The 26,106-nt window shown below is 38.2% G+C and overlaps 3 protein-coding genes and 1 long non-coding RNA gene across 5 annotated transcripts; all 4 read left to right on the top strand.

Annotated features, from left to right (window-relative positions):
- Positions 1 to 5,582: 5,582 nt before the first annotated feature.
- On the top strand, positions 5,583 to 6,677 carry LOC115589853 (butyrophilin subfamily 1 member A1-like). Its single transcript, XM_030431037.1, has 3 exons — positions 5,583 to 5,920; positions 6,226 to 6,513; positions 6,621 to 6,677. The coding sequence occupies exons 1-3, from the start codon at positions 5,614 to 5,616 to the stop codon at positions 6,668 to 6,670; spliced, it is 645 nt and encodes a 214-aa protein (XP_030286897.1). The 5' UTR covers positions 5,583 to 5,613; the 3' UTR covers positions 6,671 to 6,677.
- A 340-nt stretch (positions 6,678 to 7,017) lies between these two features.
- Positions 7,018 to 8,181, top strand: LOC115589315 (inner centromere protein A-like). Its single transcript, XM_030430161.1, has 2 exons — positions 7,018 to 7,033; positions 7,173 to 8,181. Exons 1-2 carry the CDS (start codon positions 7,018 to 7,020, stop codon positions 7,619 to 7,621), a joined length of 465 nt encoding a protein of 154 aa, XP_030286021.1. The 3' UTR covers positions 7,622 to 8,181.
- Positions 8,182 to 14,709: 6,528 nt separating this feature from the next.
- Positions 14,710 to 15,846, top strand: LOC115589899 (uncharacterized). The gene is made up of 2 exons (XR_003985636.1): positions 14,710 to 14,906; positions 15,102 to 15,846. It is a non-coding gene; the product is annotated as an uncharacterized LOC115589899 (long non-coding RNA).
- Positions 15,847 to 20,189: 4,343 nt separating this feature from the next.
- LOC115589795 (butyrophilin subfamily 3 member A2-like) lies at positions 20,190 to 24,540 on the top strand. Of its 2 annotated transcripts, XM_030430952.1 has the most exons (6): positions 20,190 to 20,237; positions 20,860 to 20,972; positions 21,558 to 21,899; positions 22,777 to 23,070; positions 23,160 to 23,282; positions 23,478 to 24,540. In XM_030430952.1, exons 2-6 carry the CDS (start codon positions 20,876 to 20,878, stop codon positions 24,143 to 24,145), a joined length of 1,524 nt encoding a protein of 507 aa, XP_030286812.1. In that variant the 5' UTR covers positions 20,190 to 20,237; positions 20,860 to 20,875; the 3' UTR covers positions 24,146 to 24,540. The 2 variants fall into 2 exon arrangements, with proteins under 2 accessions (XP_030286812.1, XP_030286813.1); XM_030430953.1 differs by lacking the exon at positions 20,190 to 20,237 and having other exon boundaries at positions 20,257 to 20,972.
- Positions 24,541 to 26,106: the final 1,566 nt, after the last annotated feature.

Below are 26,106 nucleotides of genomic sequence, written 5' to 3'. Positions count from 1 at the left end.
AGTCAGATTACAGCCATAGTTCGACTATGCTACTCAATCGGACAACTGCAATTATCCGAGTATACACGCCAGTGAGAAAATCGAATTACTGGCCAAAGCATGTCATACCCCGGTACGATAGGTGGCGCTGTGACCATTTCAACTAGTGTTAACGGCGCACCTCCGGCTGACCTCTTTACGTCACCAGCTGCCTCGGCATTCAAGAAAGATGGCGTACGAAGAGCGAGACGAAGCTACATCTTTGTACACTTCGTATATGGTGTACATGATAATTACACAAACTAGGTGCACTCTGGCACTCTTTCTTGCCGTGATTTCGGAGGAAAGCCGCCGCCGCCGCCGCCGCCCGTCTACTTCCGGCTCACGGCCCCGGGGAAAAATCTCGCGCCTGCGCAGAACGCAAAATCCGTTCCGATCCGCTGGAAACGTATACATGCAGGAGTAATGCGACTATCAATCGAATAATCTACGTGGTGTAATTCGACTATGAGAAATCCGATCCGGTCCGATTTTAGTCAGACAAAGGTGTATACATGCACCTTAAAAATCCGTTCATAGTCAGACTAACTCAGTAATTCGGTTTTCTTGAGTGACATGTAAACGCACTGAATGGCCTCTGTGCCCCTGGCCCGGACAGCGTAGCGGGCTTGCCTTTAATTACAGCCACCTGAGTGCACAGTAGTCACTCACAGTAACCTCAGTGAGTCAGCGGTTCGCGCAGGTGGAGTCTCATCATCACGATGATCTCACGTGAAAGCCTCTCAAACAGCAGCAGCGTCTCAAAACAGAAGAACGAAACTTACAGCACAGCGAGCGAGCGCAGCCGGTTTTGACATGATACGTAACTGACTTATGTGGTAGGATTTAGTCCGGTAAAGTTGGAAATATATTCACAGATTTTAACTTCCCAGAACAATAACTCATAAGTGAAACCTTGTTAAAACACAAACGAGGACTATTTCCTACCATAGTGAGGAAGACAACGAGCTACAACCGTATTTTCATCTAAACGAGCGTCTGGACATTAACTCTGGTCTGTATGGTCAGCCAGCTGTGAGACGAGGGCGCAGGGACCGTCTACAAAGTGCAACACCGAAAAGAGAAATTACAAAAAATATTCAAATAACTTCATTATTATTCAGAGTGTAGTGTCACCAAAATCACTCCACACATCAGTGGTCTCCTGCTGGTTATTCTACATTTTTTTGTTTGGAAAAAATGTGCTTTGCCATAATTTTGGGGAATTTCTATTGGGAGAAATATTCAATAACACTAATATTCAGTGTGGTGTCACAAAACTCACCTCACCCTAACTCTACTCAACCAAAACAACGTAGGACATATGACAACTTACAGAAACAAACTATTACTGAATAGAACTCATCAAAACAAGTTAACAATACACAAACAGTGTGGGCTTTCTAACAGTATTGACATAATGAACTGAGGGAAAAAATTTGGGAAACAACAGCAGCATGTCATGTTTGCTTAACATCATCATTTTCTATTAGCAAATAAGCAAACAGCAGATTGTTTTCAAACCTTCACTGTGTACTCAAGTAAAATGCTGACTTGTTCATTTAACTTGCTGTAAGCGTCATTTGTGGTATAAAGAACTAAAATTGTAGATCACATTGACGTAAAGATTTTTAAATATGTTCAAGAACAGTACCACTTGAACAGAAATTAAATCAAACTTCCTCATCGCTGCAGTTGGTTGATCCAGTCTATAAAATAAAATGTCTATGTTAATATAAAACCAGTAACCAACTGCCGTCACAGTTTATGCTCTATATAGCTATAAAACCATGAAGTGGCAAACAGTCTAATCTGGATTATGAATTATAATCTTTAGAAAACATACCTTTTCTCGGCTTGAATTCATCTGTTCTGTTTGCAGAAGAAAATGTGTCTCTTCAACTGCAACCACAGTTAAACTGACTCACAAGATTAAACAATACTCACATACATACAGTATCTAAAATTGCTTATTTTGAATTTAAAAAAAAATAATTTTGTTTGCTGTCTAATAACACTTTTTGTTGTGTTTCTGGGTTCATCAATGTCATGTCTTTTCCTCACAACAGATGAGGCACAAGCAAAGACAGAAAGTGACGTCCTTGCTGCACCTCAGGAACAGAAGGAAGAACTGCAAAAACTAAAGGACATACAGAAGAAACAGAGGGAAGAATTTGAGAAACTGAGGGAAGAACTGGAAAAACAGAGTTGCCGACTTCAGGGTCAACTTGAGGAGACTGAGAGAAAGAGGGTAGAAAATAATCAGAAGCTTCAGTCAGTGGAGAGGGAAATAACAGAGAGAGAAAAGATGTTTGACAAACCAGAGGAATTATTAAGAGAAAAGGAAAACCTCTTACAGGCTCAGTGGAAACTGGATGAGACTAAGAAAATGTTGGAGAAACAGATACTTGACAGGGAGAAATTACTGGAAACCACTGAGAATCTGTTGAGAAGTAACAGACAGAGAGATGTTATAATCTCTTTATATTAGACAAACAGATGCAAATATCAATGCAATCAGAGCAAATAGTCACCAAAAGACCAACATGTGAAAAAATATAGCATCACACATATTTCATTGGTGTCAGGATTAAATATCAAACCACAGATTAATTAATTAATGCTTGCTGAAACTGTTGACAAAACAAACAAACATATGTAGTATAATTTGAAATTTTGAAACAGAGTAAAGTGTTAAATGAAGATTCATTATTACTAGGTGCAGCTAACTGACAGCAAGAACAACATTTATGATGGTGTAATAAGAACCACTAGATTTAATCAATTGTGTGCAGAGAGTATTTCAAAACATGTACGAGATGTATAAATGAGATTTAGAATATCTTTCAACATATTTATAAAAGGTGTCAAATATATTGGTGCACTGCTCTGTGATGTGTTTGTGTATGTAATGTCACAATTTTTTTATACGACTGTTGTAGACATGTTCAAAAACTAAATAAAATATAATTTCAGAAGGTTTTGTGGGACTTTTTTTTCAGAAGAATGAATTACTGCTGGATTCTATAAACACTAATCCCAATTTACCACATCTTTGTTCTCTGTTCTCTATCAAGGAGGCAACTGCAATGAACAACTTTTTTTTCTCAACTAAATAACTGAAGTTTAAAAAGAAAACTACAGTGCTTTACAGGAGGAAAAATGCTGAGGTGAGTACATGTTACAATGAAGTTATCTATACTGTAAAGTTAAATCTCAAGTTGTAAAATCAAGAAAATACCAAATAAAACAAGGACACACCCTGTTTTTGATCACGCACCATCACGAGTACAATTCTAATCAGTCCCTAAAGTGACAGGGAGCAAATAGAGAGAAGATAAACTAGAGTAATGTGTGATTTACAGTTTGTTTTGTTAAAAATCTTCACATACAATATGTTAAAGCTACAGCAGGCAGGCGGGAGAATCAGACAGTGAACACACCTTAGTGATCACAGATGAACAGGATCAGAGTACGACTTCTCTTATTGGAGGACTTTGATCAGCAGGTTACTGCATGCTTCTCTGACAGGAGGCCACTTTGACACAAACTGCAGGTACGTACGATTTACGATCATTTAGCTATATTAAACTGCTTATTCTATTTGAAGTTGTACAACATACAGCTCTGCTACATATAAATCATTGTCATACCTGGATTTCAGCATAACTGTTTTGTTCATATGAAGTGACTCTGAAAGCCATGTTGTTTGCTGACTCTGTCTCATCCATATGGTTTATGAATGACACATGTATACAGTATATGATGCCCTCAGAAAAGTAAACCCAGTATAATCTCATCAAATGGACTGTTTTTCTGTCAGCCACAGACAGGTTAAGGTACTAAACTATGGCAAATAAGCTATTAGCAATTCTTGTTTGAAATATACCAATGAATGTTCAGATACTATTGATGAATTACTTCTGAAAAAGGTTCAAATGAATTTCATTTCATTGAATTCCTTAATCATTCAATATACATGGTACCATTCAAAGTACAACACGTTGAGGACTTTGATCATTCAGTTTCCTGAGAAGCGAGGCAAAGCACGACGACAGTTTGACCGTCAGGTATGTTGGATTTTCAAATTTAAAATCAAATGTTTTGTCAAGATTTCTGTCAATTTTATTACAACACATTCATTTGTACATACATACTTTGTAACCCCTTCCCAAGCAATAATTGCAGATGCAATTGCTAACTATACTGAGCTTGCTGGTCCTCCTGTTATCTGAATTGTATCTGAAGAGGCGTCCATTTTAAAGTGCATTTTCCCGCACGAGGAGCTGCCTTTCACAGCAGCCTACTTTTCTTTTTAATCAGCTCAGTGAGAAATGTGGCTCATCTGTGAAAATGAAGGAAGATTTAAACCGTCTAAAAAATAAATTATATAGTATATTATATTTTGGGGGAATGGCCTCAGTACAATTATGACAAATACACTTTTAGCATTTCTTGTTTCAATGTACCAATGGATAGAGAGACTATCGCTACATTGAATTACTATATGACGTTCAATAAAAGTGGTGACAAATGTGGAATTATGTCACTATTGGTACAGCATTATATTTCAGCTGTTGTACATTTTAACATGTATTCACATATTAGGCTGCTCACCACACTGTCTTGTTAAAACAACATCCTTTGTATAGTCAGTTGGTATTAATATGTTTTGATTCTTTTCTTTTCAATTCTTGATCTTTTTAGCAGTTGAGGATGATTCCTATTAAGGATGTACTTATCAGAGCTGTCAGTGTTTTGGCTGTCTTCCTTCTAACACACTTTTGTGAAGGTAACTTACACACATTCATCAATAACTTCTTGGTTACTGGTTTAGTACTTTGACACACAAAGAATAAGGCACCAGTGATGTTATTTTGAGTCTCTCTACTCAGTGCACATTTATAGTCAGCAAGTTGCATCTTTTTATTCACAAACTTAACTTAAACTCATGCATATACAACAACTGTGAATTCAGATCCACAGTGATCTCACTGCATTTTTTTTGGATTACAAATAAAATATAATATGCAATTCATTCAATTCTGTAATGCAAACACAGAAGTATGTTAGACTGGGATGTCAGTGATGGGATCCTACAGGCAGAACAGTTTAAGTAATTTTGCACTAGAGATCGTTTTGTTATATTCTGTACTCCTCAAATTGGTTTGAAGTGGGTGGAGGGTGGATTAAAAGGTGATGTAACACACCTGTTGGCACCAATAAGGATTTTGCAACATGTAAATATTTGAATCAGAAAACATATCATTGTTGCATATCAAGTTATAAATATATACATAATGTCACACAGATACAAATAAATAAATACAAATTTAAACTCACGCTACTGGAACAATTATGTTAAATCCAACCTGCTAATGATTTTGCCTTAAATAAATGAACAAAGCTTATTTGTACCTATTAGACAGTTTTCTAGCACTGAAACTTTAAAGACAAAACAGAGGCCATGAACACAATCCAGGATCATAATAAATTTTCAACCAGAGGTGAATGGGTTTTTTCAAATGAAAGTATTTAAAATAGACCTACTTTTTCCCAGGTCAGTCACAGGAGGTCGGTCCTCCTCAGACAATCATGGCTATGGTCGGTGACGACATTGTTTTGCCATGTCAGCTGGAAACTCCTGTGGATGCTGTTTCCATGATAATGGAGTGGGGAAGACCTGACCTGGACCCCAGATTTGTCTATGTGTGGCATGATGGTCAGGAACTTCAGGTTGACCAAAACAAGGCCTACAAGGGAAGAGCATCACTGTCTATCAACAAACTGAAACAAGGAGACCTTTCACTGACACTCTCCAAAGTGAACATCTCTGATAACGGGATTTACAGATGTTACATTCCAAAACTGAGTGAAGAACACTTAGTTGAGCTTCTCGTTGGTAAGTCCACTGACTTCAAGTTACTGTTCAGTGCAGTGTTTTTTGTTTTTTTTTGCAACAGCACACTTTTAAAAATCAGACCACATTAATAAAATCCAATGACGCACTACCATAGTAAATGTTATTAAAGATAACATAGCCTATTATAGCACAGAATATAATAAAGGCTTAACTCATACTCGGTGAAACTCGACCTTTATGAACAGAAAGCTGACGTCACTGGCGTAATAATCAAGGGAGCAACATTGCTGTACATAATTTAAAATTTAACCAATTATAAGAATGAAATTTCTCCCCATCACCAGGTGCAGTCTCCTTACCTGGTATCAGCTTAGCAGGAATCCATGAAGGAAGCGGTGGATTAATGTTAGACTGTCGGTCTGAGGGCTGGTATCCAGAACCTGAGGTGTTCTGGCTGGACCGTGAGGGAAACCTCCTCTCTGCTGGACCTACAGAGACAGTCAGAGGTCCTGATGACCTCTATACTGTCAGCAGCAGAGTGACTGTGGAGAAGAGACACAGCAACAGCTTCACCTGTAGAGTCCAACAGAACCGCATCAACCAGATCAGAGAGGCACACATACATGTTCCAGGTAGATATGAACCAGTTTCAGCTTCCAAATCATAAAAAAACAGACATTAGTTTAGCTGTACAAGTTTCATAACGGTGATGCACTCTTTGTTTTTGTTTTGATTTCAGATGATTTCTTCATTGGCTCCATCAAGTTGTACTCCTTGTGTTGCCATTAGTGTGTTGCTTGCTCTCATGTTTATTACAGCAGTTGTCATTTGGGTCTGGAAATGGAGACAAAGCAAAATTGGTGAGAAAAGAACAATCATGTCACTATTTTCAAAATAATTTTCTGTCTATTACACTTACGATTATGATAAGAAGAAGAGATGATCATCACAAAATAGTATCAAAGTTAGCATATATAATGTCTCAAAATGAATAGTTACATTCTTTTGGTCTTGAAAAGGAGACGCAGGAAACCAGTAAGCCAAAAATGTATTTTACATTTCTGTTAATGATGATTTTCTTGATAGTGTGTCAAGAAAGAGCCTCCTTTTTAAAATGGTGTGAGCTGTATTTTGAAATGATCCAGAAACACAGTAAAGATTTTATTTGGTGTCATTTGTCTTGATGGACTAATGTTTAATTAACACTTTATTTCAGTTTGGCCTCTGTGACTCATTCAGTTTCATGATTTTTTCTAAAATGTGCTGTGTCACACTTCTTCTGTTTCTACAGAGACAAAAAAGCACAACGAGAAGAAAAATGAAGAGAAAGAGCTCAAGAAAATGGAGGATTTGGATAAGATATTGACAAAACTCAGTGAAGAGTTACAGAAGAAAGATGAAGAACAGAAAGATATGACAAAGATTATTGAGATACTGAAGGAAGTGAGTGAGAAACTAGTGAAGCAGAAAGAGCAACTCATTGTCCAACAGGAGAAGACAGAGAAGCTGATGGAGGAGAATGAAAAGAAGGTTAAATCAGTGGAAAAAGAAATAACAGAGAAGGAGGGAGATAAAACAGTAAACAAAGCACAGGGATACTTAAAATTCAAAGAAATCATACAAGAGGCCAACTGGAACCTGGAGGAGAGAAAGAAAGAACACCAACAACTGCTCATGACCTCAGATACCCTAACGAAGAGGACCATGGATGAGCTCAAAAGAATAAGTGAAAAGAAGTAACAAGTAGAGAGACACATTCAGCAAATCAAGAAACAGAAGGAGGAGACAGAGAGACAGAGAGAGGAGATTCAGAGGAAACTTCAGCCAGAGACAACTAAACTAGTCAATTAACATTTAATTAATACTCACTGTGCTCAGCACCAAATGACAGACAGGCATAGTCAGGGCCGAGCTAGTGAAGAGCAGATATGTTCAGAGGACCTGACAGACACCAAGAAACAGAACCAGAACAGAGTGAATTCTGAACTTACATTCATCAGGTGTCCAGAAACACGGTGCTGAATGAATGTTAATGATGTTCAACAGCTGGACGTGTAAATAAGCAGCTGATTCTGGATGATGACGCATCTTTTTTAAAGTTGATGATATGTTGTATTAGCTTGTGTTTCTTCAATAGAAACATTAGTAGAGTGCACTGTTCAGTTCTGTTCAGCAGAGCTCATTCAGTGGTAATGTATAAGACCTATACTATAATATTATGTTTACATGATGGTTACAGAATTCTCACATTGGTTTGATTGCATCATTCTCCAACACTCCAGCAGGTGAATGAAAAATGTAAAGTGTTTTTTTATCCTGCTGACAGATAACAGACCATCCAGAACTTTCTATTTCTTTTATGATTATATTGTAATATGATGAGGATTACCATGCATTGTTCCTCTTCTCTCATAAATAACTACCCATGTCAGCTATACTTTTTGTATTCACTAATTTAAAATAATATGATATAATGTAGACTGTCAATACTGTGTTATCAACATAATGTATGCAATGTATTTTTAATGTAGCTAATAAAATCAGTGTTAATTCAGTTACGTTATATTTGTATCTGTGGATGTTTTTTTTATGTGGTGTTCTACTAATTTTTAACTATTCTTTTCTAATTACTATGTTGTCGTCTGTTGTGATTGATTTGTTTGCTTGCCTTTTATCTCGTGATTTTATTGGTTAAACTACTAAATAACCCCTTAAATGGTGACTACTGGTGAGATTTTTGAAAAAAATAAAATAAAAATCATTTTCAGAATTGCAGAATCAGAATCTAAGCCATGAGACAAAATAGTGTTCAATTGGACATTACTGCTTTAAAATATGTTAACCTCTTGAGCATTAGAGAACTTTTCTTTATTATTATACATTTTATATGGAAACAGAATCTGTTTCAGAAGTTAGTGGGCCACATGACATGGAAGCTATTGAGAAAATAAAATTCTGCATATTAATATTCATATAAAATAGAGGAAGCATTAAAATACAATAAAAAGAGCTGTGTCTTATTTCTCCAGTTTACTAATACACTCTGCTGCTGGTTTGGAGTCACTGGGTCACATGACATGGAAGATATTGAAAAAACTGCAATTATGTTGTATTAATATATTTATGCTAAGTAATTTAATGACAGTCCCTAAATCAGTCTCCAGTGATTCAGTGCGAGGCTCTGGGTGGTCAGGTAACCGTCCTCCTGCTGCTCACACTGGGTGAACCTCAGTAAAGTCGCGGCTGGACCCGAATGAACATCCGCCGAATAACCAACCTGAAACTAACTTCACCCTGGGTCAATGAGTCGCCTGTTGCAGCCTTTGAATAGGAGGACGAGGATTTCAGTCACTCAATTTATACGGTGACTTGTAGAGATTATACTAATAGCAGTAATGACAATAATCCATTTCAAGATAACTTGGGGTGTAGTGCTTTCACTGTGCGCAACTTAAATTCGCCATTCGCCCCCTGTGATATTAAACCTACAGACATCACGTTTTTTTTTTTTTGTTTTTTGTGGCAGCGCTGAAAATCCCGCAGCAGAATGCATATTGGGGAAACACTGACACATCAGATAACCTTCCGCAACGATTGCAGGCTCTTTGGTGGAGCTCTGCTTTCAATGAAGTTCCGTCGTGACAAATGAATGGACGACTTGCGGAGTGACATGAAGACAGGAATCAGAGGCACAAACAACGTTGACAGCGGTGGCCGGTCATTATGTTTAGCAATACCTGATCTGTGCCTCTCGCACACATGCATGCCATGTTTGCTTAACATCATCATTTTCTTCGGGCAAATAAGCAAACAGCAGATTGTCATTCAGTAAAGAAAGACAATACAAAAGTGAGAAAGAGCACAGTGCTTCAGTGTTTCAAGTGTCTTTTTCTCTCAGTTCTATGCAGAAATACCTTGTTGTTGGCAGGTAATGACATGAGAATATATTGAAATATTAAATGTGTTCAGTGTGATCTGCAAAGTAAGAAAAGGAAAATAGAAAAAATAAAATTGCTTCAATGCTGCTTGTCTTGCTCTCTTGAATTGATTTTTCCAACATTCACTCTGTAATCAATTAAAAAAAGCTGACTTGTACATTTAACTTGCTGTATGTGTCATTTGGGGTTTGAAAAGCTGAAATTGTAGATCAGATTGACGTTAATATTTTTAAAGATGCTCCAGTAAAGAACAGTGCCATTTGAGCAGAAATTAAATAAAACATCTTCATTACAGTAGTTGGATGATCCAGTCTAAAAAAATAAAGTGTCTCTGTTAATATAAAACCAGTAACCAACCGCCGTCGCAGTTTTTGCTCTATATAGTTGTAAAACCATAAAGTGACAAACAGTCCAAGGTCTAATCTGAATCTGGAGCAAAACAAACAACTAATATCACGGTGAGCTGGCTCTGAATTACTTTTCAATAACACTGCTGTACATTCTGATGATGATTAAATAGTCCTACTTGTACCTGCTACATTTTGTAAGGATTTTGGTTTCACTGCTTTCACCCACATTCAGACTGTTACTGTATAATGTAAAGCTCATTATATGACCAAGTGAAAACATAGAGAGCTTTTCTCAGGGGAGACTGTTGTGTCTACATAAATCTAAATCAAGAAAAACAGAGCCTATATCATACTTTATCAGAATATACAATATCATCTATTTCAGTAATTGATTTAACTGAGAACAACTGTTGCTAAATACGTCCTTTAATGTCTTCTGGCTGCTACTTTAAAGTGATTTAAGTTAATTGATGTTCAGACTACTTGTACACACAGAACTGATCCTGGTTTCATCCTGGAATATCTGTCAGGTTCGTATTTTATATATTTTTTGAAACATATCTTTAGTCACACTGACTTCCTCTGTTCTGTTCTGTTCACAGAAGAAAATGCATCTCGTCATATGGTTTGGATTCTGGCTATTTTTACTCTACAGTCTCCCAGTAACCACAGGTAAACTGACTCACAAGATTCAAACATGCTTAGAAATCAAATCTATATTAGAGATGCACAGATCGATCGGCAACCGATCGCAATCGGCCGATAATGCCCCTATCGGTTTTGATCGGAGTTCTCAAAATAGATCAAAGCAGGCCGATCAGATGACGTTTCAACATAGAGTGCATTGACTGCTTGCAGGTAGGGAATTTCACGGCGGCAACGGCGGCCACCCGCACTTTGGCCTTGATGCCACGTGAAAAAAATGTCATCGTACGGCCACAGTGGCCTTTGTGCCCCTGGCCCACTCTCAAACAGCAGCAGCGTCTCAAAACAGAAGAACGAAACTTACAGCACAGCGAGCGAGCGCAGCTGGTTTTGACATGATACGTAACTGACTTATGTGGTAGGATTTAGTCCGGTTGGAAATATATTCACAGATTCAAATTTACCGGATCAATAACTCATAAGTGAAACCTTGTTAAAACACAAACGTTGACTCTTTCCTACCATAGTACGCAGGGGTGTAGTGGTCGGGGGACGCGGGGGGACGCGGGGGAACGGCGTTCCCTCAGTGTTTTTGGCGAGATTTTTTTTTTTTTTGGCAAGATTTTTTTTTTTATTTGTCTAATACATTTTTTTAAACATTGCCTTTGTTATCAGTTTCGCTATAGTGTAGCTTCGAATAAAGTAATAATACATAATGCAATTCACAAATATTAATAAAATATTTATTGTGTCACAGCGGGCGCGGTCACGCAGGATTTGAAGCCTGTGTGAGGTGGCAGTGCCTATATTAGAGGAGAGAAGCAGCGCCGTCTCCTATTTGCAATGCCATACGTTTGTACTTAAAGCATTCATGCAATTATTAGGACTATAGTTCGTCACTTTTTGCCGTGGGGCCAAAATGTGCATAATTTTGAATCTGTGTGTTGAGAGGCGCCGTGTGTGTGTGTGCAGGGCAGTAGCCACCATTGAGGACACCGAGGTCATGTCCTCCCATCTCCATGTCCTCGGTTTTTTTTTTCCTTAACTTTCTTTTCATTAGAACCGAAAGTAAACACGGTCGCGGTGTGACTGCAGGTCTATTTTTAGATCGGCAATTGAATGGATCAGAGCAAAGACGCAACGTAGTGGTGAGAGGTTGCATAAATCCAAGTTATCATTTGTTGCAGCAAGAAAGGCAGAGGATGATCAGGCAAAGAGGAGGAAAGGTGAGAATTGTAATAAGCTAAGAGATTGAGAGAAATAGTGAACGAGCCTACAGATGCAACAGATATGCTAACCTGTAATCTACTGTAAATGTAGCTGAGGCAAACACAATGAAAGGACATGCAATGAATCAGAATATTTGAAGGCCATGTTCAGTCATAGTATGAATTATCCATCAATAATATTATTTGGATGTTTGGATGGATAAGTAACAATGTGACTAAACATGGGATTAAAATAATCGGTCATGACTCAGTAGGCTAGTATACTTAGACGTACTTGATACTTTATTTTAAAAATTCAACAGAGGATGAGACAGGAGAGCAGAGCCGGCCCACGCCTCCATGGGGCCCTAAGCAAAATTTGATTTTGGGGCCCTCTATTACTGCCAATAATAATGATTATTGTCATTATTATCATTACGAATACACTTGTAAAACTAAATGTGAGAACTTTTTGTTGTAGTTAGATTGTAATCCACAGCGATTAATGCCATGGAAGCAGACACCAGATTTGCAAATTTACAGAAAAATCTTTCAATTAATATTTGGCAAAGTCAGCGACTCCCCCTACTGGCGACACATTAGTAGTCAATACATAAAACCTTAAAGCGCAGCCAAACATGTTTTACCCATCTATGGTTTTTAATCTGAAATGGTAGCAAATTCAGCTACAAGAGCAGCCTGGGGGTTGATTAACACTTAATATTCAAAGTGATATAGTACTAAGTGGGATACCAAATGTCATCTAGGCCAATTAAAAGTAACAAAATAAACTAATCGTTTACTGCAAACACAATCTGCTTTATCATTATTATTTTTAAATAAACTGTAACACCAAATGTACGAAAACAGACAGTATTAAATACAATACATTTTTAAAAATCAGACAAATACTAGGTACAAGGTAACACAAATGGTTTATAAAAAAAATATTAAGATGAATTAGGTCTGAAAACTATGTAAAAATGTGCAAAATCTTTGGTAAAATGGGGGGGGGGGGGGGCTTCGGCCTTTGTGTCTTTTTGGGAATATGACTGTGTCCTCTATAGGCAGTGGCCCTCTTAATACCTGTACAGTCCTTTCTGAGTCTGACAGGAAAGAGGGACACTCAGCTGGGTCAACTGGTGGAGCTGCTGATCTCTGCTCCAAACTGGATGCTGATGACGACAAATCAATCTCAATGACCAAAGATGAAGGACCTACAGGGAAATTACAATAATATTTTGGACAAAATTATTCATCTCAGAATATTCTGCAGTACACTGAGCAATTATAAAGGCTGTTTTGTTAACTTACCAGGTACAGCTGAGGTTGCAGAAGACACAAAAGGGACAGTGGGCACAGAGGATAGAGATGGACCTAAGATGAAAAACAAGCTAGCATGTTATAGTCATATTACACTTGAAAATGATGCAGCTTATTTTCCAAATAAGAAAAGTACAGCTATAGCTTGTAATAAGAAAACAAACTGTGGAACAACTGAACATTGTTTGAGAAGTTTTGAAATAATATGGATTTGCGTAAAATCATGTCCCTTGTCATATAATTATATGTTATATTAAAAAATAAATTCATCTCAGAATGTTCTGCAGTGCACTGAGCTATTAAAGGCTGTTTTAGAGATGGACTTGAGATAAAGAAAATAAAAAAAAAACATATCCTTTGTCATATGATTATATCTTATATTAGCATATCTTAATGAGATAATTTGACTAGAAATTAAATATACATGGTGACAGTTTTTGATCACCTCAGTCATCAGCCTTGGCTGCTCCTGAGGAGGTGGATTGCCCCTGGGCTGAGTCAGCTGCCATCCAAAATATTTAACAGTGCTCCTGGGGAAGTTTCATAAAACGTATGAGCATATTAGGGAGATGATGTAAAAGGAATATGTTTATTTACTCACATTATTTACTGTGCTCTGCAGCAAACAATTGCAAACAACATACCTCAAACTAGTCAGTTAACTAAATTATTTAATTAATGCAGAACCATATTGCTAGTAAACGTCACCGCGTTTGTAATCAACATTAGTTATTAAACATTTGCTATTAAACACTGTTATCAAAAACGTTGTTTTGATGCCAAAAAGTGACCCAGAATAATGTATATACACTGAAAATCAACTTATTCAAAGTATTACACAAACACAAAAATGTTAGCTTGAATAGTAAGCTATCGAACCTAGTCAGACGTTTTGAACTAATGTTAGCTAGCAAATTTGCTATTATAGACTAATATATTTGGAACAAAATATCAACAAATGTTACATTACTAAGATAAAGGTATGTCTTAGTAATGTAACATTTGTTGATATTTTGTCGTCTTCATCTTTCTTCCTTTTTCTTTTTTCTGCCCCTGAAGGATAAGTCCTTTTTTGCGACATCTTTCACCTGCTCCTAGCTCCTGGATGCTGCGTGCGCACTGCACGGTTGGCTGCACTGCACACGTCACTAGCGGAGCTCTGACATTTCAAGCAGAGAGGCAGTAGGAAACTACACTCTTTGTTGTTGGTTTTTTGTTGTTGTCGTTGTTTTTTGTACAAGTATGTACATTTGATAATATATGAATCATCATTACTCACACATGGAAAAAAAAAATTACTTTTTTCTTTTTTAAGTGAATTGCTCTTGGGGGCCCTCTAGTGGTCATGGGGTCCTAAGCAGCTGCTTAGTTCGCTTATGCCTTGGGCCGACTCTGCAGGAGAGAGAGATGAAGAGGTTGAAGGGACAGAGACAGGAGGAGAGGAGAGAGAGAGAGCAGGAGAAGGAACCAGTGAGATGCATGTGGAGTCAGTCAGGTCCATTATCAGCCCATGACCCGGATACATACAAACACCAGAGTCACTGCTCTGATTAAGAAAAAGGTAAGCTATGGTATTACTGTACATATTGTTACCTATATGCAATCTTTATTCATCAGCAGCTTTGAGTCAACTGATTAGATATGGGTTAAATATGTATTCAGTGAATTCAGAGTCATTGCAGAAAAGAACTCCACCTTTATCATCTCTCTCTCTCTCTCTCAAACAATAATTGCAACGATATACGTATGGCTCAAGCATTTGCAACTTGGGTCTATCCGGGTGACCTGATTAAAATAACAGTGATAAAATCCCCACTACACCACTGCTTACCGGGCTTAAATCAGGGTTTTGCTTAGCAGCAAACAGCTTCACCTTCAACAGGACTTCTCCGTGGTTTGGGTCTGGGGTTGCCAGGTCTGTGTGAAAACCAGCGCTGGGCAATAAAAACCAGCACAAAACTATATCCTTATAAATTGTGAATACAGGTGTAAACAGGCTTTGTGTTTACTCTTGTGTGTGTGTAACTAGAACAACACAATTTTGTAGATTGAGCAATAAAATTCTATTTTGCCTAAAGCTTAGTGAGTGATTTTTTTTTTTTTCCACCAAAAGCTTCCTCCCTGGTAGAAAACTTACCAACAACGATGTACAGAGACACACTGTTTTAAATGCAACACTTTGTGATATTATAACACTGAATTCTGACTTTTCTTCACGGAATATGATCTGTGTAATGTTAAATATCTGCTTTCTGTGTGTGTAAAGAAATAATTATGTTGTGCTTTACCGATATACTGAAATTATCATTTACTTGTGTTGTTATGTTGATAATCATCCCTCTTTTTTCCTTAAGTAAGAAAGATTATTGGGAGGTTTCTGTTGTTTTACTTTGGCAGGCAGTCTCTAAATGTATGCTTTATAACGGTATGTTGTCAGTCACTTGTAAAGCACTTTGCACTTGATTTTGCTGTTCTTTAAATAAAATTAAAGTTAAAGTTGATTGATATTTATTCCAAGCGTCTGTCTATGGTCACTTTCATCAGTGTTACAAAACTTTTTCACTTAGATTCTCCTGATTACTGGTTTTATTTCAGGGTTTCATTGTGGTGCAAATGTTCTTAAAATACTGTAAAATAATCAAGGTATGTTTTTTGCTTTTCCATTCTCAGAATTCTGATGGTTGTTAGTTATTAAAACACTCCTCATGACCAGAATGTGTTACATATGTGAATATTTATGGAACAAATAACCAATATTTCAGATATTTTACAGCCTCAGTCATTTAAAACATAAACCCATCCCTTTGTCTCAAACTGCTCTTCACTTTTGAAGGTGACAAAATACCAGAGATGGACAGAGTACTCGACCCCAGTACTTGAGTACAAATACTACTGGTCAAAATTTACTCAAGTTACAAGTAAAAGTAGCTCAGTCGACATGTTACTCGAGTAAGAGTAAAAAAGTACTTGCTTTTAAAAGTACTTAAGTATCCAAAAGTACATGCTTTTAAATTTACTTTAAGTAAAAGTAAGATTACATTTCTTTTCTTTTAATTACTATAATTTTTTCTAAATGAATTTAAGGACCTTTTAACTCTTGTTTCTGAGAATTAACTCTTTGATATTGAATATAAACAAATCAAATGAATGGGATCACAGGAGGACAGCAGATGTTGCAGATGTTTATTAACAATCATTAAAACTGTAACCAAATGAACCTGCACCGTCCAACTAACTCTCTATCATTTAGCTAAGTTGGGAACTGGAACCCCCTCAAAGACCAATGTTGTCCCCAGACCACTGGCTGAGAATCACTGCTTTACAAAAAACTACATCTGATGCAGCCATTGTCGCGGTTTTGTGTTGACAAACGCAGTCGAGAGCGTGGTTACTTTGGTGGTATCCTTATGGGGAGGGATGACGTATTTCCGCTTTTATGTAGATCCCAGTGGAGAGCGTGCACTGTGATAGGTTTCCTTCTTTGACAAACACAGCTTGTGTCCAATAGTATTTAAAAAAAAAAAAAAAAAAAGAGAGCAGACCTGAAAGTAACGAGCACTTTTCAGCATTCCTAGAAATTAACTCGAGTAAAAGTAAAAATATTTGTCTTGGAAATGTATTCAAGTAAGAGTAATAAGTACCAAAGAAATCTAATACTCAAGTGAAGTACAAATCCTCTGGATATGTACTTAAGTACAGTACTCAAGTAAATTTACTCCGTTACTGTCCACCACTGCAAAATACAGAATTGAGGATAAAGACACTTTCTTCCCTCAGCACAGAACATGTGACGGTCATTGTTCTTGTTTTAACTGCTGCTTACACACACCCTTAAAATACACACTGTGTCTTTACTGTGTGTCTCTGGTTGATGAGTGTCTCCGGCCTTTGTGAACTTGATCGTGGCAATTCTCACACTCAGTTCCCAAACAATATATGTCTTCATCGTCCTGTGGTTGTTTGTCCCGGTGTGCTGCAGTCATCTGATTAAAAGGGAGAGTGTGATGATCCAACAAGCACCAGCTGTGACATCAGCTCACCAGGGGCCTCATTTATAAACGTTACGTACGCACAAAAGAAGGCGTACGCAACACGCTACGCACACCGTGGGATTTATAAAAAGAGAACTTGACGGGAAAATGTGCGTCCTCCACGCCAACTCTGACCCATGCGTACGCACATAACTGGGGTAAGGAGAAACTGCGCCACTGATGGCAGAAGAAAGAAACGGGAGAAACTGTGTGAAACCGATACTGATCGTGTAAAATAGATAGTAATATTACCTCTCATATATGAACAGTTTATTTGCAAGAAATGTTTTTTTTTTTTTAAACTATTTCTACAATGAATAAACAAACAAACTCCCTGGAGTGCACACGGGAAACATATGATTTAGGACAACAGTAAGACAACAGTAGAGCAAATTACGTTTACACTGATATGAATGCAGTTCCTATATCATGTAGCCCATTTCGTTTCATCTCCGTTTTCAATGCATAACGCATAAAACACTTTGTAACTGTGTTTTGTTGCCATACAAATAAAGACTATAATTATCTTATAATGTTCGTCTGAAGGACTGTTAGTCAATCAGGGTAATTCTCATATGTGTAGCAGATATTACCTAATAGATGGGTATATAAAGGCATGAATGTATAATGCGTTATGGCGCACAATGGCTGCTTTGGCACTGTTGGAAGATGTGGCAAACGGAAGGATACGGAGGGAGCAGAACTTCAGAGACCAGCAAGATCCACTGGCCAACAGTGATGAGTGGCTGATGAGCTGTTTGACAATCCCATGAGCTGTCCTCTTGGATCTATGTGCGGTATGGGCCCAGCGTTAGAGAGGAGCACCCGCAGAAACTTCGCCGTGCCGGTCCCGCTTCAAGTGGTATAATTGGTTTGTAGCAGTACATTATGTTTCCTTATACGGTGAACAGGCACATAAAAATGCGCAATTTGCAGCAATGTCCGGTTTCCCAAATGTAATCGGTGCCACTAACTGCACTCATGTTGCTATAAGAGCATTGAGTGAGAATGAATTTGGGCGGCATCGGTGTCCCCCTCCACCTACGTCACCACGTCACTCAGGTGGGATTCCCCGATGATCCCCGTCAGTTTTTCATCCAGCGGGGTGAGCTCCGGTTGGCCCGTTCGCCTTTCTCTCTGCTTTCGGCATGCTTTCAGTCATGAATGATCATTAACTAGGGGCGTTTCTCTGAATATTCATTTGCGACTATGGGCGTGGTATGACCCGCACACAGGTGCGCCACATTTAGAGTGGAGTGTGATTTATAAAGGGAAATCGGCGTAGGACGTGCATGCGCACTGTTTTATAAATCAGGATATTTTTGTGGGTACGCACTTTCTGTGTTTCGTGCGTACGCAACCTTTTAACGTCAATCCTACGCACAGTTTTATAAATGAGGCCCCTGGTCCTGCTGTCATCAGCCACCTCCACACCTCCTCCTGCAGCTCAACGCTCATCTTCAGCCAACTCAAAGACATACATATATATATTAAATTCTTCCGACTACAATCGAAGAATGGTATTATATCTACATACCATGTGGAAATCCACCTCCATCCATCAAATTGATGTATATTCTTAATGAATTTCATATCAGCCTGGTTCACTGTGGGAGTTCCCTATTGAGTTTTGTATTATTGTAGAAATAAGTAAAAAAGCTATCATATCTGTACAAGTAAAGATGATGGTGACATGACTTCACTGCCTCCTACCTCACCAACTGTACACACTTTACTATAAGTCAATAAATCTACAGTTGGACAGTACGACTTCACTATGGTGACGTTTTATGTCCCCAACAGCCTCTGTAGACTTATTTGGCCACCTGTTAGCAACCGTCTTTTGAAGTTAGACAAGACACGTCAACAGTTCATCACAAGTGGAGTATTTACTGATGTATGTAATGTCAGAACAACACTTGAAAATCTCTTGTGCTTGTTTTAAAGAAACATGATGTAACCTTTTAACCGTAAACCAACAGTTGCAGTCATGTTGATGGTCCAGTGTGTTGTAACAGGGTGAACGGTGTCTCTGTCACTTGTTTCTGCTCTTTGTAACATCAGTGAGGAAGGATCACAGCGTTACATACATGTTTACTTCAGCATACAAGTTCTCAGCACACAGCATTGTTCTGATGTCATGAGTTGTGTTTGTAGTCAGCGTCTACATTACATCTTACAAACTATTACACACCTGAGATTTGTGTCAAGGACAACGGCACTGCACTCAGAAACTGTGACGGGCCCAAAATCACACCAAATATTAATTAATACAGTACATAATGTTGCTTTAATCCAAACCCTTTTTTCAGGCATTTCACCAAAACCCCAATGACTTTGACACCAAGAAAACATTCAAAAATACAAACTTCATTCCTGCAGCAGTCTGGACGTGCAGTGACTGGATCATTAGTGTTGAGTAACATATAAGTTTGTATTGAAGATCGTTTCGTCCTTCCTCTTTTTGCTCCGTCTCTCTGTACTCAGACACCTCCTGCTTTATACACACAACACACACTGTAACTACTGCAGCAGGGCTGGTACACAGGGCACAGCTGTTAACCACATCCTGCACAACAGGACAGTCTCAAGTGAATATATACAGTATGATTCAATACAAAGACCTCCTAAGGCTCAAAAACTGAAAACAAAATTAGCTTTCATCTAAAGTTTTTTTAATTCATGTATATCGAAATACTAGCAGTGATTAACATGATAGGTGTCAGAGTGCAATCACATGACTACTCCAGCCTGCATGTGGGTCAACTGATAAAGGAAATGACCTGTTAATCATAGACTAGAACTTTGTTCAGTCTAAGTTTTCTCCCTGAGATGACGTGACGCTTCGAGCTATGAGACAGGTACGTGCTTATGTTGGCTTTACAATGACATTTTCCAAGAATGATTAAACAGATTTAATCCAGAGGGAATCTTTGTGACATTTACATGTTCCACAAAAAAGTGTGAAACGTAAGAACAGCTGGTGGCTATGGTTCAGATGGAAAGGGAAAGTTTATGGTTTATATGGTTTAACAATTACAGTGCGCTCTTAAATCTTCGATTCCTCCCTCGCTAATTAAGATATTTACAGCATCAAAGGATTTTTCTTTTAAAATGTAGATGGTGTAAATCCAAACACAATATAGTCAGTCTTGGAAATGAATCTGCCAAGCTAATTAAATGAGACAGATAAACAGCTAAAAGTCCGTCTTTATTCTGTGAATTGTTTTGTTTCTAAATCTACCTTTGAGACAATTCATCAGTATCATATTAAATAAGAAGAAAACTAAAAGTGACAATGTCATTGAAGTTGATAGTGAGAGCACGCTGATAATTATTCCTACTCATTTCATCACTTCACTGCACAAACAACAACACGACACTACTGAACATGATCCAGTTCCATTTTTGGTTGATACGCCACATTTAGAGACACAACCGCTATCTGCTGAGATTTTCCTTGAGAATAACCCATTACAACAGTTTTCAGTTCCCCACGATGCCTCGCCTGACAGAAGGACTCACCTTTAAACCTCTGCTCAGCGTCATGGTTTTCCACACTGTTGTCTTCCTTCATCTAACACAGCCCTGTGCAGGTAACCTACACACAAACACAACATATTTATTATAGGACTATTACGTGAATTTGCTCTCTTCGCAGTTTGATTGATGAGACCATTTGTCATCATGAAGCTGAAGTTGTAAAGGGGTTTTACTTTTACTCATAACCACTGAAAAAATGCTCACACTGGAACAGGCTTGCGAGTGTGTCGGCCATCTTGTACAGCAACACCAAGACCAGAACAAACCACCTACAGAACGACAGCAAATGATTATGATAATGTTTGGGAGTAATAATTCATCTCAGCAGTGTCTTGTTTCCTGTAGTTTTGCTGTCCTTGTGTACTGTCAAGTATTTAGTCAAATTGTACTTTTATGCTTTGGCACTATTGTTTTTCACGGCACTAAAGCTCATTTGAACTAAAAAAAAAAAACGAAAAAAAAACAGCCACGTCACTCCAAAGTAATCATTAACAAATGATAATCATAATCATTGCTAAGTGGTGTTGTCATACCTATCTGCCCAAGACAGCAGACATGCTCGCCTACACACTACTCAGGTCGGGTTGTGACAGTGCTTCCTACAACAAGATGTAAAACCCAAACTGTTGTTTCCTCAGGTCAGTCCCAGCTGGTTGGTCCATCTCAGCCAATAGTCGTAACAGCTGGTGATGACATCATTTTACCATGTCAGATTGAACCTGCTGTGGATGCCTCAGTCATGACTATTGAGTGGACGAGGCCCGATCTCAACCCCAGATTTGTGCATGTGTGGCGTGACGGGATGGAACTGGGGAGTAAAAAACATCCGTCCTACAACGGAAGAACATCAGTGTCCGTCAACAAGCTGAGATTTGGAGACATTTCACTGAAACTGTCCAAAGCGAGACTCTCTGATAGTGGCAAATACAGATGCTTCATCCCCACACTGGGCAGAGAATCTTCAGTTGAGCTTGTTGTAGGTGAGTAAATATGCTGTTTTTTGATACATTATCATTTACATTTATGGCGTTTAGCAGACGGGAAGGAGGGAGTCATGCTATGTGGGGCCGAGCTGAAGTCTGAACAAATGAGTCTTGAGTCTTTTGCTGGAAATGCCGAGTGACTCTGCTGTCCTGACATTGGTCAGGAGTTCGTTTCACCACTGAGGTGCAAAAACAGAGAAGAGTCGCGACATCGCTGAGCAACCTTTGTTTGCTCTGGCCGATGGGTAACCAGCCAGCCAGCTGATGTAGTAGAGTGAAGTGCTCACGCTGGGTGCGTGTGGTCTGACCAATGTTTGGAGGTGCAGGGTGCAGTTCTGTTAATGGCCTTGAAGGCAGCACCATCGTCTTGGATACAGGCAGGTACAGGAAGCCAGTGATGGTCACAGAGGAGGGGGGTCACATGTGTTCTGGATACGCTGCAACGGTTTAGTCACAGAGGCTGCGAGTTGCAGTAATCCAGGCGGGAGATGACCAGCATTTTGAGATTTCACTAGTGTATGGTGAAAACAGAAGTGGTCCTACCACTGAGCCTTGAGGGGCACCAGTTTCCAGACAGCAAGGTTTGGACAAGTAATTATTAGATGTGACCTGTGGAATGAAAGAACAGATATAGGTCTGTAGTTTCCGGATGTCAGCTGAGTCTAGATACACATTACACAGTTTGATCTGACTGTAAGCTTTTTACATGCAAAAAAATCTGATTTTGGTGTGCATTTCAACTGGAGAGCTAGGTTTGTAAATTCATTCTGACAAGGACAAACAAAGAAAAACCTCCATGAAGGGTTTCGTATTGTAGCTCAAATGGTTAGTTTTATTGAAGCCATTGTTTTATCTTTCTGCTCTTTCTCATTAGGTGTTGTCTCATCCATTGTCATCAGCTTAGAGAGGACTGGAAAAGATGAAGTCAGTCATGGACTGGCTCTAAAGTGTAACTCTACAGGCTGGTATCCAGAACCTGAGGTGTTCTGGCTGGACGGTGAGGGAAACCTCCTCTCTGCTGGACCTACAGAGACAGTCAGAGGTCCTGATGACCTCTATACTGTCAGCAGCAGAGTGACTGTGGAGAAGAGACACAGCAACAGCTTCACCTGTAGAGTCCAACAGAACCACATCAACCAGACCAGAGAGGCACTCATACATGTTCCAGGTAGAGAACTGTTTGCTTTGTAAATTTCTCACTTTTTCTCTTTGTATCTGCTGGAAAATGTCATGTTCTTCTTTTGTTTCTCATTTCAGAGGATGTATTCATGGAGCCATCATGTTCTAATGTAGGAATTCATATTGTATTGTCTGCTGTCTGTGTCCTGCTTCTCTCTGCACTTGTCTTTGCTGTTTGGAAACTGAGACGAAACAAAAGCCGTAAGTTACACATCTGATTTAAATTATTCTTATTATCAAACACTGCAATACTTTATTGACCGCTATAACAGATGTGTGTTTGAGTTCTACCATCACTTTTGTTGTGTTTCTGTATCTTGTTTAAGCCTCAGTCTCATGGTTAAAAGCAGGTTTAAAGTTTGAGTTCAACAGTGTCTTTCCTCTGTTTGTGTGCAGAAAACAAGAAGCACCACAACAAAGGACCTGAAGAAGGAACACAAGAAACAGAGCTGCTCATCAGTGGACAGAAGAATATGGAGGGTCTGGATGATGGAAAGTTAAAGGAGAAAGTGGAAGAAAAGACGTATATGACATATGTGATTTCAGTGTTGTCAGAAAAGAAGAACAAAGTCGAGGACCACAGAGACAAACTGATGTCTCAGATAGAGACTGTGGAAACAGAGAGGAGGGAGAATGAGAAGAAACTTCAGTCATTTTTTCCAATAATTAAAAGTAGCCTATCAGATATGAAACTGCAACTGGACCACAAAAAGACAGAATATGAGAAATCTTCACAGAGAATCACTGGAGGAATACAGACAACAGAGGATATTATTACAACAATAACAGAAAGGATGAAGAAAGTAGAAAAGCAGGCTCGGGAAATGAGCGAACAACCTGAAGACACAAACAGACCAAGTGATGAGATTCAGTCAGATCAGTCAGAGAGCAAAGAGGAGACAGACAGAAATACTGATGTGTTAACAACAGCTGAGACACAACCCAACCTGCATGTCTCTGACAGTCCAGCAGGAGGCAGCAGCTCACATGGAGAGTCAGGCATAGCCGAGCAGTTTGAGATCATAACAGGAGAGATGATGGATGAACCAGAGGAAAATAAATAACATTCAACAGGGACACTTTTTAAATGAATACTTTGACATGATTAAACCTTTCTCCTTTATCCTATTGTGTTTTGTAGACTTGTCTTCACTGAGTACACTGTATTTTTTAAAAACATTTTTACGTAATTTGGTTGTACAGATGTTATAAACTTTTATTTACTCAGAGTTTTATTTTGTACCAATTTTACAAAATGTCTAAACTTTATTGCAGCAGTGGTTCAATCAATCTACTGGGACTCAGCCTGGGAACTGGAGTGTGGTCAGTTCAAATCCAGCACTGACTGTAGACTTGTAGCTGGAAATGAGCCAGTTAACTACTTTGGATCATATTATATTTCCACAAAAGGGATTTAAAAGGTACTTATATTAACTTTAGTGCTCTGGAGTTATGGAACCTAAACTAAACTTTTGTTAAATAATAATAAAACATTCCAGCACATTCTTTGTATCACTCTTTATGGCATGTCATTCAGCAGATTGGTGTGGTTATGAACCTGCTCTTCGGGGTCACAATGGTTTTGAAATATTCTGGGGAATTTAATTCTTACTTCTGTTGCTACATTCAGAGTCAACAAAATAATTCTGATGAATTGAAAATAGAGGAAAAAAAACACTAACAGTAAAACAACCTTTAAGTTTTATTAATTGAAAAATTATAACTTTTATTCTTTACCAAACAATCTTAGCATTTTTACTTACTACTTTCTACCATTGGAGGGCAGTATTATAATGCCCTCACACTTCGGGTTTTACGTAGAACAAGAGTCCTGTCATTGTATCAGTGTGTTTGCATGCTTTCCTCTGTTTAGAGATATAATGAAAATAATAACCCACAAAAAATTTTCACCTTTGTAATGTGTGAAGCATTGGCTCATATTGTTAATCTACAAAACTGAAATTACATTGAATGGTCATTATTTTCCCTCCTCATTAAATATGAATGAATTGGTCTGTTAGAGTGACTGGCTGCCAGCAGGTCAAACTGAGGTTAAACCATCATGTAGCTGACCACAGACACCTGGCAGAGCAGATAACACACTGTGGTTCAACTGCTAAACCACCACCAGCTTTCTAAATATAGACTCTGACACTGTGAGGCAGTTCAAGTTGTCATGTGATCATGGTGACATTTAAGTCTATTTAAAACAGAGAGTCAGCTTAAAATGACATTTTTGATACAATATTTGCTCTCTTTGATCAAGCTGTATCAGGAATATCTAAGGTAAACATTATAAATATCTATATCTGTGTGAAAAATGGCAAAAATCATCCCAAGATTATTTTACTTCTAATATATTATATATTTTGTTTTAACATAAAATGGGTTAAAAAAAATGTATGTATTGCTTATATATAAGTAATTAACAATAAACACTCAGACACAAGCAATATAATAAATACAGAAGAAAATTGTCATGACAGGCTGGGGTGTACTGTAATGGGCCAACCTGTTGAATTAGACATAATGCAAGCTTGGTCACTTTTACTTGTACTGAAAAATACACAGGGAAGAATATACAGGGTAACTCAAAAGTTGCAAAGAAGCCCAGGTTATAGTTGCATTAACTCTCAGTCTGACACAATGTTTAAAGGAGCTTTCACACAGTCTCTCCTCCATCTGTCAGTCAGGTGTATCAGCTCTGTGACCTGGAGGAGACACAGGATGTACAGTTTACTACAACTGTTGAAAGTGTGCAACATGAACAATGAAACTAAATATATAGTTTCTATGATTTATCACAACAGACTTTCCTTAAGTCTTTGCTGTTTTCAAAGCTTATATTCAGACAGTGTGCATGAATGTGCTGCTCATAAACTGTGATGTAGATGCAGCAGAGTTTGTATTATTGTTAAACCAATTTGACTCACCAAAAGTGATGCCTTATGCAAGTAACTGGCTTAAGTTGACATTGTATTTATCTAATTGTTAACAGTTATCATTAATAAATGGTAAGTTTATA

Source organism: Sparus aurata, chromosome 10 (assembly GCF_900880675.1).
Source record: "Sparus aurata chromosome 10, fSpaAur1.1, whole genome shotgun sequence".
In the NCBI taxonomy this organism is placed as follows: Eukaryota; Metazoa; Chordata; class Actinopteri; order Spariformes; family Sparidae; genus Sparus; species Sparus aurata.
Note: the sequence above shows the minus strand (reverse complement) of the source record. Positions and strands in the feature narration are given on the sequence as shown.